At 41.2% G+C, this 14166-nt stretch overlaps 4 protein-coding genes across 5 annotated transcripts in view; 3 read left to right on the top strand and 1 right to left on the bottom strand.

Annotated features, from left to right (window-relative positions):
- Nucleotides 1–1548, top strand: part of LOC108138218 — a 63243-nt gene extending 61695 nt beyond the window's left edge. The window contains exons 6-7 of the mRNA XM_017260337.2: nucleotides 29–200; nucleotides 928–1548. Of these exons, the coding sequence (XP_017115826.1) occupies nucleotides 29–200; nucleotides 928–1049 (294 nt within the window). The 3' untranslated portion in view covers nucleotides 1050–1548. The remainder of the gene's footprint in view (nucleotides 1–28; nucleotides 201–927) is intronic.
- Nucleotides 1549–5312: 3764 nt separating this feature from the next.
- On the top strand, nucleotides 5313–6761 carry LOC108138344 (retinoid-inducible serine carboxypeptidase). The gene is made up of 2 exons (XM_017260513.2): nucleotides 5313–6309; nucleotides 6371–6761. Exons 1-2 carry the CDS (start codon nucleotides 5343–5345, stop codon nucleotides 6667–6669), a joined length of 1266 nt encoding a protein of 421 aa, XP_017116002.1. The 5' UTR covers nucleotides 5313–5342; the 3' UTR covers nucleotides 6670–6761.
- A 603-nt stretch (nucleotides 6762–7364) lies between these two features.
- LOC108138017 (retinoid-inducible serine carboxypeptidase) lies at nucleotides 7365–9640 on the top strand. Its single transcript, XM_017259987.2, has 3 exons — nucleotides 7365–7470; nucleotides 8076–8987; nucleotides 9306–9640. Exons 1-3 carry the CDS (start codon nucleotides 7395–7397, stop codon nucleotides 9599–9601), a joined length of 1284 nt encoding a protein of 427 aa, XP_017115476.1. The 5' UTR covers nucleotides 7365–7394; the 3' UTR covers nucleotides 9602–9640.
- Nucleotides 7372–13733, bottom strand: LOC108138022. Of its 2 annotated transcripts, XR_001774073.2 has the most exons (7): nucleotides 13423–13733; nucleotides 13310–13366; nucleotides 12864–13262; nucleotides 12234–12544; nucleotides 11834–12128; nucleotides 11040–11535; nucleotides 7372–7478 (listed from the first exon to the last, which is right to left on the bottom strand). XR_001774073.2 is itself a non-coding variant. In XM_017259992.2 (5 exons), exons 1-5 carry the CDS (start codon nucleotides 13500–13502, stop codon nucleotides 11920–11922), a joined length of 1056 nt encoding a protein of 351 aa, XP_017115481.1. In that variant the 5' UTR covers nucleotides 13503–13733; the 3' UTR covers nucleotides 11794–11919. The 2 variants fall into 2 exon arrangements, 1 of the variants encoding a protein (XP_017115481.1); XM_017259992.2 differs by lacking the exons at nucleotides 7372–7478; nucleotides 11040–11535 and having other exon boundaries at nucleotides 11794–12128.
- Between the last annotated feature and the right edge of the window lie 433 nt (nucleotides 13734–14166).

Raw genomic sequence — 14166 nt, 5'->3', positions numbered from 1 at the left:
TTGTAACAGGCTAAAATTGATTTCACAGCTAAAATGTTCGGCTCGAATACACGAAATTTACGCCCAGGAGAGCGAGAAACTGATCGAGGAAGATAAGCCCAGGATTATGGCCTCGGGCAGATCGCCCGACATGAATATGTATCCTTTCGATCAGGCCGGCGATGTGGATGAGCATAACGAACTGTATTTGATTCATGCAAGTGAGTACTAGTTACAATTTAAGACTACATTTAAGTCTGGGTCGATTTAAAAATGTCAAAAGTTTTCTGCCAAACTAAAAGGTTTTAATTCAAGAGTTCAATAAAAAAGGGTTATTACAATGTAAACAAACGAAATTAAAGGAAGTTCAAAATAAATATTACACATATATATAAATAAAGTATAAGGTAAAAATACATTATTCTAACATTTTTCTATAACACCCATTTCCATGGGCTTTGCTTCAGGCCAATCAATATTCCATTTGATTAACTTCCGGTCATTAGAAGGTGAGCTTTGTCTGCAGTTGCTGTTTAAAAATTAGCCCACAGATAGGCAATGGCCACGCCCCAAAGGGCGGACAACTGACCCAAACAAAACCGGGTCTACAGATCTTGGGATGATTGTTTTTACAAGCCAAACATATGCACAGGGGATACATTTACACGCACGCCATTACAGTGATAAACTGTGGGGCATTAAATCAAAGTTAGCGAAAAAGGACCGACCGACCGACCGGGCACCTTATTAGCCCGATTCGTATCCTTGTGTGTTGCGGTCCCTCTGACCGGCAGCGATTTATTAATGCTCTGCGCTAAGCTGGGAGCAATTAATTCAAAGATTAATTTGACCGGCGGGTGCCCTTCCCGAAGCGGATTTCAATCTCTTGCCCCGATGACCCGATGCCACCTTATCTAAGCCAATTTCTTTTGCTTTCTTTTATTTCAGATACCGCTGCCGGACTCTTTGCCTGGAATCCCACCCCGTTGTTGTTTCTGCTCCTGTGGCCAAGTGTTTGGGCTTTAGGGAACCTGTTGGAGGTCCTGGATTTCGACAGGGTGGAGCGGTGATAAGCCAAACCGCTGGCAGGAGAGATGGACTTCAGGCGGGACTTTGGAGAGAAGGAGAGGATAACCCCTGCGCGGGCTCGACAATTATGGAACCCATATTTAGCGAATCGAATAGCAAATCAACAGTGAAGGAGGTCCTCAGCATACCGAATATACCTACTCACATATACCTATACCTATACCTATGTTAAGGACGTAACTGTAAAGGCAAACGCATTTCTATCCCCAAGTCAAGTGTAAATAGGCATCGCATACTCACCACACAAAAACTATATATATCTACTCTCTAAGCGAGATTCTAAATGTTTGCTTTCGTTGGATTTTATCGAGGATTTATTGTTAAGATTGTGGTTTCTAGGCAGATTCACTGTTCTGTTCGTCTGTGTCTGTTTGAAAAACTGTACAACTAAAATGTTTAGCTATAGCGATAATTTTAGTACGAACCTAAGTTAAAAGTGTGCGTATGAAATATTGATGGAAGCCAAATAAAGATGGTTTTATTTGATCACTTATGCGATGTGTGTATTACAAGGCAATGGGTAACATAGGTAAGATATTACAAGTTAAGGTATATCTTTTTTTGACTCTCAAAATCTTACCCTAACACTCATTACAATAACTTATTGCGGATGCTTAACTCAAGATTTTCATTGTTTTGCCGTATGGCTATAATACATTAGCAGCATTTATTTTTTTGGTTGACCCCTTCTGGTAAAATATGGCAGAATAAAACGAAGCGAAATGAAGGGCCAAGTTCGCCAGCCACAACGCAAATGAAAAACTTGCAATTTACGTGACAAAAACAATGCACTGCCAGCGACAGAGAAGGACATTTTGGAGCTACAATTGGCGTGGAGTGACATGAAAAACAGCGGCTGCGCTAGTGTGTATCTGTGTGTGCTTGGATTTGACAACACCCACTGTGCACAGTGGGTTCAGGGCTGGTCGTCCCACCGCTGCTTGCAATTTCGCACCCGAATGCATCTTGTGCATCCCGACCGCTTGCGAAGGATCTGCATTCGGAGGCGGCAGTGGGCGGGGCACTGTTGCAACAATTTATTGTCCATGTGAGTGCGCTTCTGGCAGCCACTGTGCGGGTCTCACATGCACGCCAAGTGTGTTCCGGAAATAAGTTTATGGATTCTTGGATGTTTTGAAATCATCCTAAAATTCCTATTTTGAAGTTAATTATATATTTTGATTTTTTAAAATCAGTCAAAAATGATATATTTCAAATGTTAATATTATTATTTGACCAATTACAATTTTAAAAATCAACCAACATCCACCTTTTTAGTATAAAAAGAGATTAATCAATTAATAAACAATGAATATAGATTATATAATCATGGTACTAATTTAAGTTAAATTTAAAGTTTATTTTAGCTTATGAGATTTATTTTCTTTAACATTTTTTCCTTTTTATTAATTTTAAGGAAATTTATTTACGGAAATGTTGGCACATGAAATTGAATTGTAAATTAAAGTTGAGATAAATCCGTACTTTTTAGTTACCATGGAGAGGAACTGTATCTTGGAACACCCAACTCCTTTCAGCTGGTTTCCCTGCATCGCCGGCATTTGTATCTGCAGGATTGCTGTGCCAGCCAGGCCAATTGCTTGAAAATGACTTTTGGCAGCGGGCAAAAAGCGAGCTGAGAGCTGCACGAGCTGCATGAGCTGCACGGGCTGCTTAATGGACAATCGAAAAGGCATTGAACTGGCAATTTTGGTTTTGCTCCCGTGGCAAATTGATTTCCGTTTGCGGTCGCAACCCAGCGTCATCTGGCCTCCGATGACAGACGCCGCCGCCAGGTGGCGTGCTCATTAAAACTGCACTGCGACCCGGTCAAAATTGGCAGTGGGTTTTGCGTGGTGCTGGGTGGTGATGGGTGTTGCTATCCAGCGAAATGGGTGGTTTTGTGGACTCCAAACCACTTGCCGTTGTCAAAAGCAGCCAGAAAGAGCCGTGGACGAAGGAGCTGTTCGCTTCATAAGCTTTTTGTGCCGTCCTGCTTTTGACTTGCGTGGAACAAACAAACATTTGTTAATTACTTTTCCGGATGCAGCCACAGAAAACAGAAAACAGAAATCGGATTCATTTACCACTCCTTTTTTCCGGGCTTCTGGACAGCCGGTTCTCTTTTTCTTTCTTTTTTGGCACCCACAGAGCTGTCCATTGTTCTAGACGCGTTGAAATCGAAATTAAGCAATTTTAACTTTGACAATTACGACATAAAAACATCGGCGTTGGACATGAAAAGCAGACAAGCTGCATTCGAAAATAAATGTAAATTGTGAGTGGTGGCTGCAAGCGATTTGGAACAACTTGTCATCTGTAATCAAAGAGGAATTTTACTGGTTCAACAGATGACTGTCAAATCTGTAAATCTCCTTTTACAAGAGCACCCGAAAAGTATGCTTCATTATTTTGCGATTTAATTTTGAGATCCTCAAAGTATGTTTTAACAACTCAGCATCTTTATAACTTATAAAACCAACAAAACTGTCTGAAAGTTCAAGAATAATTAACTACAATAATATATAAATATATATTAAGAATATTTTTTGTTACGTAATGGAATTTTAAGTAAATAAATACAAAAACATTATTATTACATATGTAGTTAGTTAAAAAAACAAAATTTTGAATGCGAAATGACACATTAGTAAAATATGTGCGAAAAATTAATTTCAGGACCGGAAGAAAAGGTGCATTTATTTTCAACAAGAATATTTAGAGGAATAAATAAACTCTTTCTTGGTTGTTTTATTAACTTGTTAAAGGTAAATGTTTATATTCGTACTTGGGATATGATGCTCCTGCTGTGTAATGGTAAACAAATGAGAGGCACGTAGTCGTGATCAATTGAATAAATTTAATAAGTAACAACAAAGACACGACTATGAGATACCTTCCATTTGGTGCCTTTAACAAGTTCTATTATATACAAATATAAATATACAAGTTATTTTTTTAATGGGGTTTTTCTTATTAATCATTAATATAAAAGGGGTTTTGAGAAGTTTCATATTTGCATCAACTGTGAAATGTTCCGATTATTCAATCATTAGTTTTTATACCGATAATGGTTTTTATACCCTTGCAGAGGGTATTATAATTTCAGTCAGAAGTTTGCAACGCAGTGAAGGAGACATCGCCGACCCTATAAAGTATATATATTCTTGATCAGCATCACTAGGCGAGTCGATCTAGCCATGTCCGTCTGTCCGTCTGTCCGTCTGTCCGTCTGTCCGTCCGTTTATATGCAAACTAGTCTCTCAGTTTTAAAGCTATCTGCATGAAACTTTCCCAAAAGTTGTCTTTCTATTGCAGGTAGTATATAAGTCGGAACGAGCCGGATCGGACGACTATAGCATATAGCTCCCATAGGAACAATCGGAAAAATAAATGAAATGAAATTATAACTTTGCTGTTTTTTAATTTTTTGTTTAGTTCTTCGACATATAGCAATGGTTAAATATTTCAGAATTATGGTTTAAATTTCATCAAAATCGGACGACTATAGCATATAGCTCCCATAGGAACAATCGGAAAAATAATTGAAAAAAAATTATAACTTTGCTGTTTTTTAAATTTTTGTTTTGTTCTTCGACATAAAGCAATGGTTAAATATTTCAGAATTATGGTAAAAATTTCATCAAAATCGGACGACTATAGCATATAGCTCCCATAGGAACAATCGGAAAAATAAATGAAAAAAAATTATAACTTTTCTGTTTTTTAATTTTTTGTTTAGTTCTTCGACATTTAGTAATGGTTAAATATTTTCGATTTACGGTTTAAATTTCATCAAAGTCGGACGACTATATCATATAGCTCCCATAGGAACAATAAAAATATATAAAATAACTATCAAATAATTGAGCTGCAAATCATCATAGCTTCAATGTTTTTAAACTTATACGCAAGTAAATTATAATTTTAATGTTTTCAAAAATGTTTAATTCTTGCAATAGCTGCAAGGGTATATGAACTTCGGCTTGCCGAAGTTTGCTTTCTTTCTTGTTCCAGTTTAATTTTATTAAAATTATCATTATCACTTTTTTAAAAACGAATAAATTGTTTTTTTAGAGGGTGTTTGGCCGAGTGTGAGCATAAAGAAACAGATTAAAGATTTTTCTAAAAAAAAAAAACAGACAGATATAGAGCACCTCTTAAATTCATGGTCACGTTTCATCCAGGTTGGAAAATTGTGTGCTCTCCAGTCCGATAAATAGCCGCAAATCGAATGGCGAAGACTCCAGTGATTTTCGAACCTACCTGTGAGAATGTGGTGCGGTTTTTGGGCGATCTTGAGTTTGCTGCTGGGAATTTCGCAGGCCCGCAAGGGATTTGGACCTGGCGAGCAGGACTGGGGCTACGTGGATGTCCGGGAGGGGGCCCACATGTTCTACTGGCTCTACTACACCACGGCCAATGTGAACAGCCACACGGAGCGCCCGCTGGTCCTGTGGCTCCAAGGTGGACCCGGTGGCTCCTCCTCGGCCCTGGGCAACTTCCGGGAACTGGGACCCGTGGACTTGAACGGTGCACCGCGGCAGGGTAACTGGGTGCAGCATGTCAATGTGCTCTTCATCGACAGTCCCGTGGGATCGGGCTTCAGCTATGCGGACAACACCACTCTGCTGGTGGCCAACAACGATGAGCTCGTCGACGACCTCATGACCTTCATGTTGCACTTCTACAAGTTGCATCCGGAGTTCAAGAGCGTCCCGCTGCACATTTTCTCGGAGAGTTATGGTGGCAAAATGGCCCCTGCATTGGCCATCAAACTGGACAAGGCCATGAAGGCTGGTGAACTGGCGGAGCCCCAAATCCTAAAGTCCGTGACCATCGGTAATCCCTGGATATCAACGCGCCACATCTGCAAGGAGCACTCCAAATACTTATTTGTCAACGGACTGATCGACGAGGATGGTGTGGCGGTGATGGATGCCCAGGAGGAGCGAATCCTCAGCGCCCTCAAAAAGCACGAATTCGAAAAGGCCACCGATGAGTACTTGACGTGGTACGAACTCATGGAGAAGCTCACGGGTGAAGTCTACCTGTATAACACACAGACCCACTTCGATCCAGCAGACGATCACACTTACGGCTATGGAGATGAACTAAATCGCCTGATGGAGGAGGATGTGAGTAAGGCCCTGCAAATAAATGGCAGTGTCTATGCCTCCCAAGTCATCGATGTGCTCACCATGCTGCACGGAGATCGCCTTAAGTCGGATATTAATGCAAGTACGTACAAGTTTTCTCAGTTCATTAACTCAAATCCGAAAATCAAATAAAATTCTTTCAGTTCCGCTCCTGCTGAACGAGACCTCCGTTAAGATAAACATTTATTCCGGTCAGTTGGACATTCTGGTGCCCACATCAGCCACTCTGGCCGTGATCAAGGACTGGGCCTGGAAGGACAAGTCGGAATATTTGCAGGCCAATCGTACGGCCATTGTCATCGATGGCAAACTGCAGGGCTATGAAAAAGTCGGTGGCAACTTTGGAATGTACTGGATCATTAGGTCGGGACATTTGGCACCCGCCGACAACCCAACCGCCATGAACTATGTCCTACACTCCGTCACCGAATACGACAACTAGTCACTCGAATAGCTTTGCTAGCTAATAATTAATTGTTATACTAAACATTTTTATTTAATGTACCCCAAATATACGATCGATTTTGAATCTAATTTTACGCCTGGAAAGGCATCGTCTGCCAGATGCCAGTTTTCAGTATTTTCTGCTGACGTCTCAGCCGAGTGCAAAGCTAATATTGTGCTGGAAATGGGTGGGTCTTTCGGCTGGGGGTCAATGTTTACTTTATGTCAGTGAACAAACAAATTCGATTTCGTTTAGAGGTCTACTCTGTGGCATTGCGATCGCAGACACAAAGGCTCTTCTTCTCTCATATTTCTTTAGTATACTTTTATATGGTATTAAAGGAGTGCATTTTTTTTTTAACATTTAGATATGTTTATTCCCAAAACAAATTTTATAGCAATATATATTCTAGAAATTTGTGCTTTGTTTGATTTAAAGTTATTTTTAAATTTCTCAAAGAATGTATATGTATATTTTAATTGTGGAAGTGTTGTGCACTAAAACCCTAGAAACCCTCCTAATAAGCTTACACTGATAAATGAAAGGGTAATTTCCCTTTCGATCATCACATACTCACCCGGTTGTTAGTGTTTATCGGAAAACTGAATGTTTTTCCAAGTATAATTAGCGAGCGGCCGAAAGCTGCGTCAGATCAGTGCGCATATTCCGCCAGAGCAGACAGTTTAGTTCCACTTTCCTTTCCGTTGAATCGTGATCACGATATGCAGCTCATTTTGAATAAAATTCATCTTTGGGTGTGGGCCTTGTGCCTTTTCGTATCGATGACCTGGGTTCAAGGTGTGTACCTTTAAAAAATAAAAAAGAAGTGTTATTATTTTGAGTGAAATTAAACTTTACAAGTACAAAATTCTATGCAAACCAAATTGTTAACACTTGTATAAAAATTATGCACAAGCTAAAGAACTTCGTCTATAATATCTTAATATACAATTTGCAGGAATTCCGATTTAAATACTGATAAATACAAAAATGGAGAAGTAGAAATAAATATCTGGCTATTGAAATCAAAATTCTCTATTTCGTATCTAAGATATATATTAAACCTTATTGTAAAGTACATTGCATTTAATATTGCATGACTTATGAACAAAACAGAAAAATTAGATATCAACTAGTCCCAATTTGATCTGAGAGCATTAATATAAAGTATTGGATGTTAAAATGTATTTCTTAAACAATCACTAGAAATATTAAAACAAATATCTAATATTTCCAGATTTAAATAAATAGTTAATTTAAAATAAAAATCCGCAACAGATGAAAATCAATGCATTACATATATAAATTGACTATGATATGCTTGGACTCACAATGTTTTTTTATTAGTACAAATGCCCTTGAAAATGATGTGCCATTCCTGAGATCTAGTTTTATTATTCCAGGACGTGTTGGCCTGGGACCCGGAGTGCAGGAGTGGGACTACGTGGAGGTTCGCCAGGGCGCCCACCTCTTCTACTGGCTGCTGTACACCACGGCCAATGTCAGTCACTTCACGGACAGACCGCTGGTAATCTGGCTGCAGGGCGGACCCGGCGTGGCCTCCACGGGCAGTGGTGTCTTCGAGCAGCTGGGACCCATCGACATCGAGGGCAGGCCGCGGGAGAGCAGTTGGGTGCGGCACGTGAACGTGCTCTTCGTGGACAGCCCCGTGGGCACGGGATTCGCTTATGTGGAGGAGCACGGAAGGTATGCCAGAACCAATCGGCAGATAGCTCTCGATCTCGTCCGCCTGATGGAACAGTTCCTTGGGCAGTATCCAGCGTTCCGAAGCGTCCCAATGCACATCTTCTCGGAGAGCTACGGCGGCAAGATGGCCCCCGAGTTCGCCCTGGAGCTGCATTTGGCCAGGAAAAGGGGTCGAGTTGACTGCCGCCTGCAGTCCGTGGTGGTGGGCAATCCCTGGACCTCGCCGCTGGACAGCATCCTCTCGTACGCCCCCTTCCTGCTCCAAATGGGCATTGTGGACGAGGATGGGTACCGCCGAATATCGCGGCTGGCCGGTGAGCTGGCTGCCCTCGTCTACGGCGAGAAGTGGACGAGTGCCTTGGAGAAGGCGAACGAAGTGCAGGCGGAGATCACCGGCAGCACGGGCGGAGTGTTCCTCTACAACACCCAGCGGCGCGTGCACGAGGACGAGGACTACCGGTACGGCGAAGACCCGCAGATGAGCCACTTCATCCGCACCAATGTCACTCAGGCGCTGGGACTCGGCAAAATGCCCGTCTGGATGGAGCAAAATTCCACGGTCTTCGTGCGCCTCGCTCCGGATATTTTCAAGCCAGCCACCCATATAGGTAACTAGAATCTTTCATTCTAATTAAGTTTCTTGTAAGCAAATTATCAAAAATACAAAAAATACGCTTATACAAAAATTTGAGATTTAAAACCATGAAATTTTAAAATGTAGTTCAACTTAACAAGCCTCTTCCAAACATATCCATTCTTGATAGTATCAAAGATTGAATTAATTATGTGAGATAGTGTTTTGGTTTACTGGATAACCCAAAATATGATTACATATTTAATTTATTTAACTTTTTATTTATAATTATTTATCTATTTAATTGAAACCCACGTTTCCTCAAACGTTTACCTTAATTTAATTTCTTCAGTTACCAGATTGCTTGAGGGGACGTCAATAAAGGTGGGGATCTATTCGGGAATTCTGGACCTACTTTGCGCCACCCCGGGCACCGTAAACTGGATCAATCGGTTGAAGTGGGGCGGCAGATCTGAGTATGCGAAGGCACCCCGTACCGCTTTCCGGATCGACGGAATGCTCGAAGGCTACGAAAAACACGGCGGACGACTCAGCATGTTCTGGGTCTATCGAGCGGGACATCTGGTGCAGCAGGAAAACCCAGCGGCAATGGGATACATTCTGAAATACTTTACTAAATATGGATAGTCTACAAGGGTCTTAAATAAAATTCAAGATTTTTCTAAACATTTTTTTTACAAATTAAATATGATCACTCTGCCCATGGGCACGTATCACTCATACGTACTGTTGCCCCTATTCAAAAATTATATATTCACTGAGTAAGAGTAATTTTTAAAAACTATTGAGACTGTTACTCACGCCTTAAACTTTTTATAAACACATCAAGAAATATCTATAAGGGGTTTTTGGTTTTTTTGCTGACTAAACAAATGAAAAGAACTTAAGACTTACACATTAATTTTTCCAAACCAGAAGTATCCCAAAACACTTTGTAATTAAATGCCATAATTCTCGAGCCAAGGCCACAAGTCACCCACATAAGGGCCTCGCCCAGAAGCATCAGCAGTAGCAGCAGCAGCAGCAGAAAACAATTCTCTAACAATTTACTCAAAATTAACTGAGTCTCGGTGGCAAACTCCCGCCCAAAGTTTCTGGCTGGGATGCGGTCGGCCTCATCACACGGACAGACATTCGTCTGGCTCCGGCGGCCCCATTGTTGGAGCGCTTTACAGGTGCACCGCATCAATTTATTTTCCACACAAAAGCCTATTAAAAGTCTTACACACTTGGGCATTGATGAGCGGCTGGGGAACCTCCCGTTTCGGGTCTGGGTAAATGTTTGCACAAATGAAACCACTTAACCTTTTTTTTTTTGTTTTGCTGCTGCCGCCGAAGGAGAAATGATCAGGGGGGTAGTCGGAAAGATGCTACATTGTGGCAACCGGGACCGCAGCAAAACAAATTAATTAAAAACTTAAAAGTTTGTCTACGGCAACGCCTCAATTGTACGGAAAAAGAGGAATTCGAGAAAAGACAACGAACGGAAGGACCTTTTGACAAATCCCTAAAGACTACAATTGATCTGGCCAAATATGTGTTCTTCTTTTTTGACAGGCATTCCTTTGATATCCTTCTTGCCATTTTCAAAAAGTTTAAGGTCGTTGCTATAATCTTAATACTAAATCCTAAATAAATGTTTAAATTAGAAAATTTGAATTAAATTTAAAGATTTTAAAATCAACACCGAAAATAGTCAAATGAAAAATTGACCGCAACGGATTTTCAAAGCAAAAAATCTTTTAGCTGAGTAGGTACTTTTTGGATTAAATTTTTATCGGATTGAGTGTAGATCAACCCAACTTAAGTATTTCATAGAAAACCACTTGAAGTAAATGTATTATTTTCTATTCCATTCGAAATAATAACCTTTACCTTAGACAATCAGATTCGCCTTGACTAATTTGAATTAATTTGATTTGATGGTAAGGCAATTTGACAATTGATTTTGGTGGCACAGCTTCTTACATATTTAATTTCGTGCCTCACATTCTCCCCAGCAGCCCCACACTTCAGAAATCACTCACGTCCCTTTGTCATCAACAACTAATTAGGAAATACTTACGGGCGAGAATCGCAATCGAATAGCAAAGGGCCGCCAGTGCCGAATAGATAGATTGTAATTGGAGTCCATGGTTTTTGAGCTCGCGTTCCACACGAACCGCGCTCCGTCACGTCAGGGAGCCGAGTAATTTTCACACAAGTTAACGCCACATATCGTGCATATTAATTATAGGCAAATCTAATTTGCCACCGCCGCGAACACCCCGTTGCAGGCTCAGCAGACGCCAGTCACGTATGAGGACCCGCTCCAAGTATGCGGATAATGCTCCTGCACGTATGCCACAGGCTCAGGGCTCCGAACAGGCCAAGTTCTGGGCTACGATGGCTGCGATGGCTGGGTCATGTGTGGCTGCCATGTCTCCCGGCCGAGGGACGGCTATTGTAGCCATGTCAAATATTTATAGGTAAGCATGCCAAGATTTACCACGCCGCTCACAAATTGCTCCCGTCCGCCGGCTTTCTTGGCCCGGCCGAGAGTAAAATAAATTAAATGCCTGCTGAAAACAAAGGAAAATTCTTCGCATGAAAAATGTGGCTGGCTGCCGGATGATGTGGGAGCAAAGGCGAAAGGCGAGTGTAGAAACGAAATTAAAGAAAGCAAAGGTGAACAAATAGGTGCTAATTAGTAAACAGTCAAAGGCAGATGTTGCCAATTGTTAAGGTTTTGGTGCGGGAACTAAATCACAAAGAGAAGCTGTCTAAAATCTAATTTGTTTTCTTCGATTGCCTTTTTTTTGGAAAGAATAGCTCGGATACAGGTTTTATGATTTAATAATAAAACATTTGAGTATTTACTGTGAGGTGTATAAATGTATTCTGTCAATTTGAATTTATCTCATCCTTCGTATCCTTCGTTTGACCTTCCCAGATCACCAAAGAATTCAACGTTTGTCGTCAACCAGCAGATGGCCCACTCTTTTCAAGAATCCTTGCATATTTTCCCGGTTGTGGAAAATGTTTGGCGTTATATTTACATTGGCGCCACTCCAAACTGCCCATCTTTGCATGCGTTCGATGACATCCGCACAGAATTTACGTTTCGCAAGCTTTTCCTGAGTGATTATCTTGTCCATCTGCTCTTGCCGTTTGCCTATGAAAAAAGTCGATTAATTTGTATGTTTTAAAACTTACTTCATGACTAACCCTAATTATCTACTATTTTTGTAAACCAATGTTAAGCTGCAACAATACTCACGATTTTCAGAACGCCTATGGGTTTGCCTCAAGTTTTCATCCAGCTGAGATTCCTCGTACTCGGCGATAACTTTGGCGTAGCGGTGATCATTAGGTATATCCTTGACCACCACTCTTTCTTCGTCGGTGAAAGGACATAGTTCGTTGAAGTTGGGACCAGCATAGGGTAACTCGGTGGCCAGCCTGCCGGATTCAAAGTACCTGCGCTGGCTCTCCTTGAGGGATATTCTGGTGGCTACCATCGATAGCACCCGATTGTTGTGGAATCGGAACAACATAGTTGTCATCAGCTTCTCGACTTTCGAAAGGCAGCTGCGAAAACATAAGTAGTATACTAAACCATTAATATTAATACATTTTAAAAGTAATTTAAAATATGCTTCGCAGAATTACATTTTCAATAATTTAAGTCAATAAGCTTTTAAATAAAATAAGGTAACAAAAGTTGTTATTTTCTTGATAAGCTAATGATATGCCACCAAAATCACTAAGGATTTGCAATTACTTCTAAAGGCGTCTAAGACTATGAGCGAATATAAAACTGAATTCAAATTGTTTACGATAGTATAAGTGATTTTAAAACAGGTTTCATCTTCCTGTTGAGTCTCAGTTCTCAGAATATGATGCTTACTTTGTGCTCCGCAGCGAGAGGCTTCCCGGCAGTGACCCGTTCCGCTTCATCTGATGCAGGTGGAGGATCAGGCAGCTGAGCAGGTCCTCGGCGGCGGCGGTCTGCATGCGGTGCAGGTTTCGCACGTCGTGGATGCACCGCCTGCCCCACCAGCCGCGGAACAGAGCCTGGATGCGGATGGCCGCCTGGCGGTAGTGCCCGATGAGCGTGTCCTGCAGCCGCCGATCAATGTGTTGCCACAGGTGGCGCCGAGTCCGGAAGCCGCGCCACCAGCGCTGAATGGTAATCGCAGCCCGCCAGCGCTGAAGGAGCAGCTTTCGGACGCGGTGGCCACGCCAGTGGGACTGGATGCGACGAGCGGCAATAAACAGCTTGTAGTCGATCAAATGCACCGTGGTTCTAGGGGACATCATGATAAACGATTCTACACCTTTCCGCTTCCTCACCTGGATAATTTAACCGCCAAGGGAAGAATGCTAGATTCCTCCGCCACATCTTCAATTCTAAGGACCAGAGGGTTAATCATTCGAATCACAAGCTTAGCTTAACCCTAACTTACTCGGACTCCGACTTCGATTCCGTTTCCGATTCCACATCCACTTGGTACATGGTGTTGCGGTGCCTTCCCAAATGCATCATCTTGGCTCCAAAGTTTGGTGATTGTTTGGGTAAGTGTAACAAGTGTTTTGTGTTGCAGCAACAATTAAAATAAACTCAAGTGTGAAACCCAAGTGTAAGTTCAACGCATTCCTTGTATTTATAATATAGGAGTATATTTGAAAAGCAACTTTGACTTTGTCAAAATTATAATTTAAATAGAAGAAGGTAAGAGAAAAAAGAAACGCTACTTAAACATTGTTCGCCTCATACATTGACGCATTCATTGAAGCTCAGAGACAGAGACAACTATATGGATACTGCTTGAGATTTGTTTGGTAATAAGTTCACGGTCACACTGCATTTTTAACGTTAGATTCAAATTTTATTGTTTTGTTTATTATATTGTGTTTATCCCGTTAATTTGAATGTTTAATCGTTTCCAGTTGTTACCTTTAAATGGTAAAAAATAGTTCGTATACATTTAATTCTCACTTTCTTATTCCGTTTTGTCGTCAACTTCAATGAATGAACAAAATGTAACTTTTTAAATACAATTTTGCTGATTGATGTATCGGCCTTGTTGGTATTTTATCGATTTTTTTTACTATCGGGTATCGGGATCGGGTTCTGTCTATATTCCTTATTGTTTGCTCATTGGACAGGTCATACGTTTGTCTTGCTCCCACTTACGTAAAATCGTAAA

The sequence above is a fragment of the Drosophila elegans genome, unplaced genomic scaffold (assembly GCF_018152505.1).
Source record: "Drosophila elegans isolate 14027-0461.03 unplaced genomic scaffold, ASM1815250v1 contig_814, whole genome shotgun sequence".
Taxonomy (NCBI): Eukaryota; Metazoa; Arthropoda; class Insecta; order Diptera; family Drosophilidae; genus Drosophila; species Drosophila elegans.
Note: the sequence above shows the minus strand (reverse complement) of the source record. Positions and strands in the feature narration are given on the sequence as shown.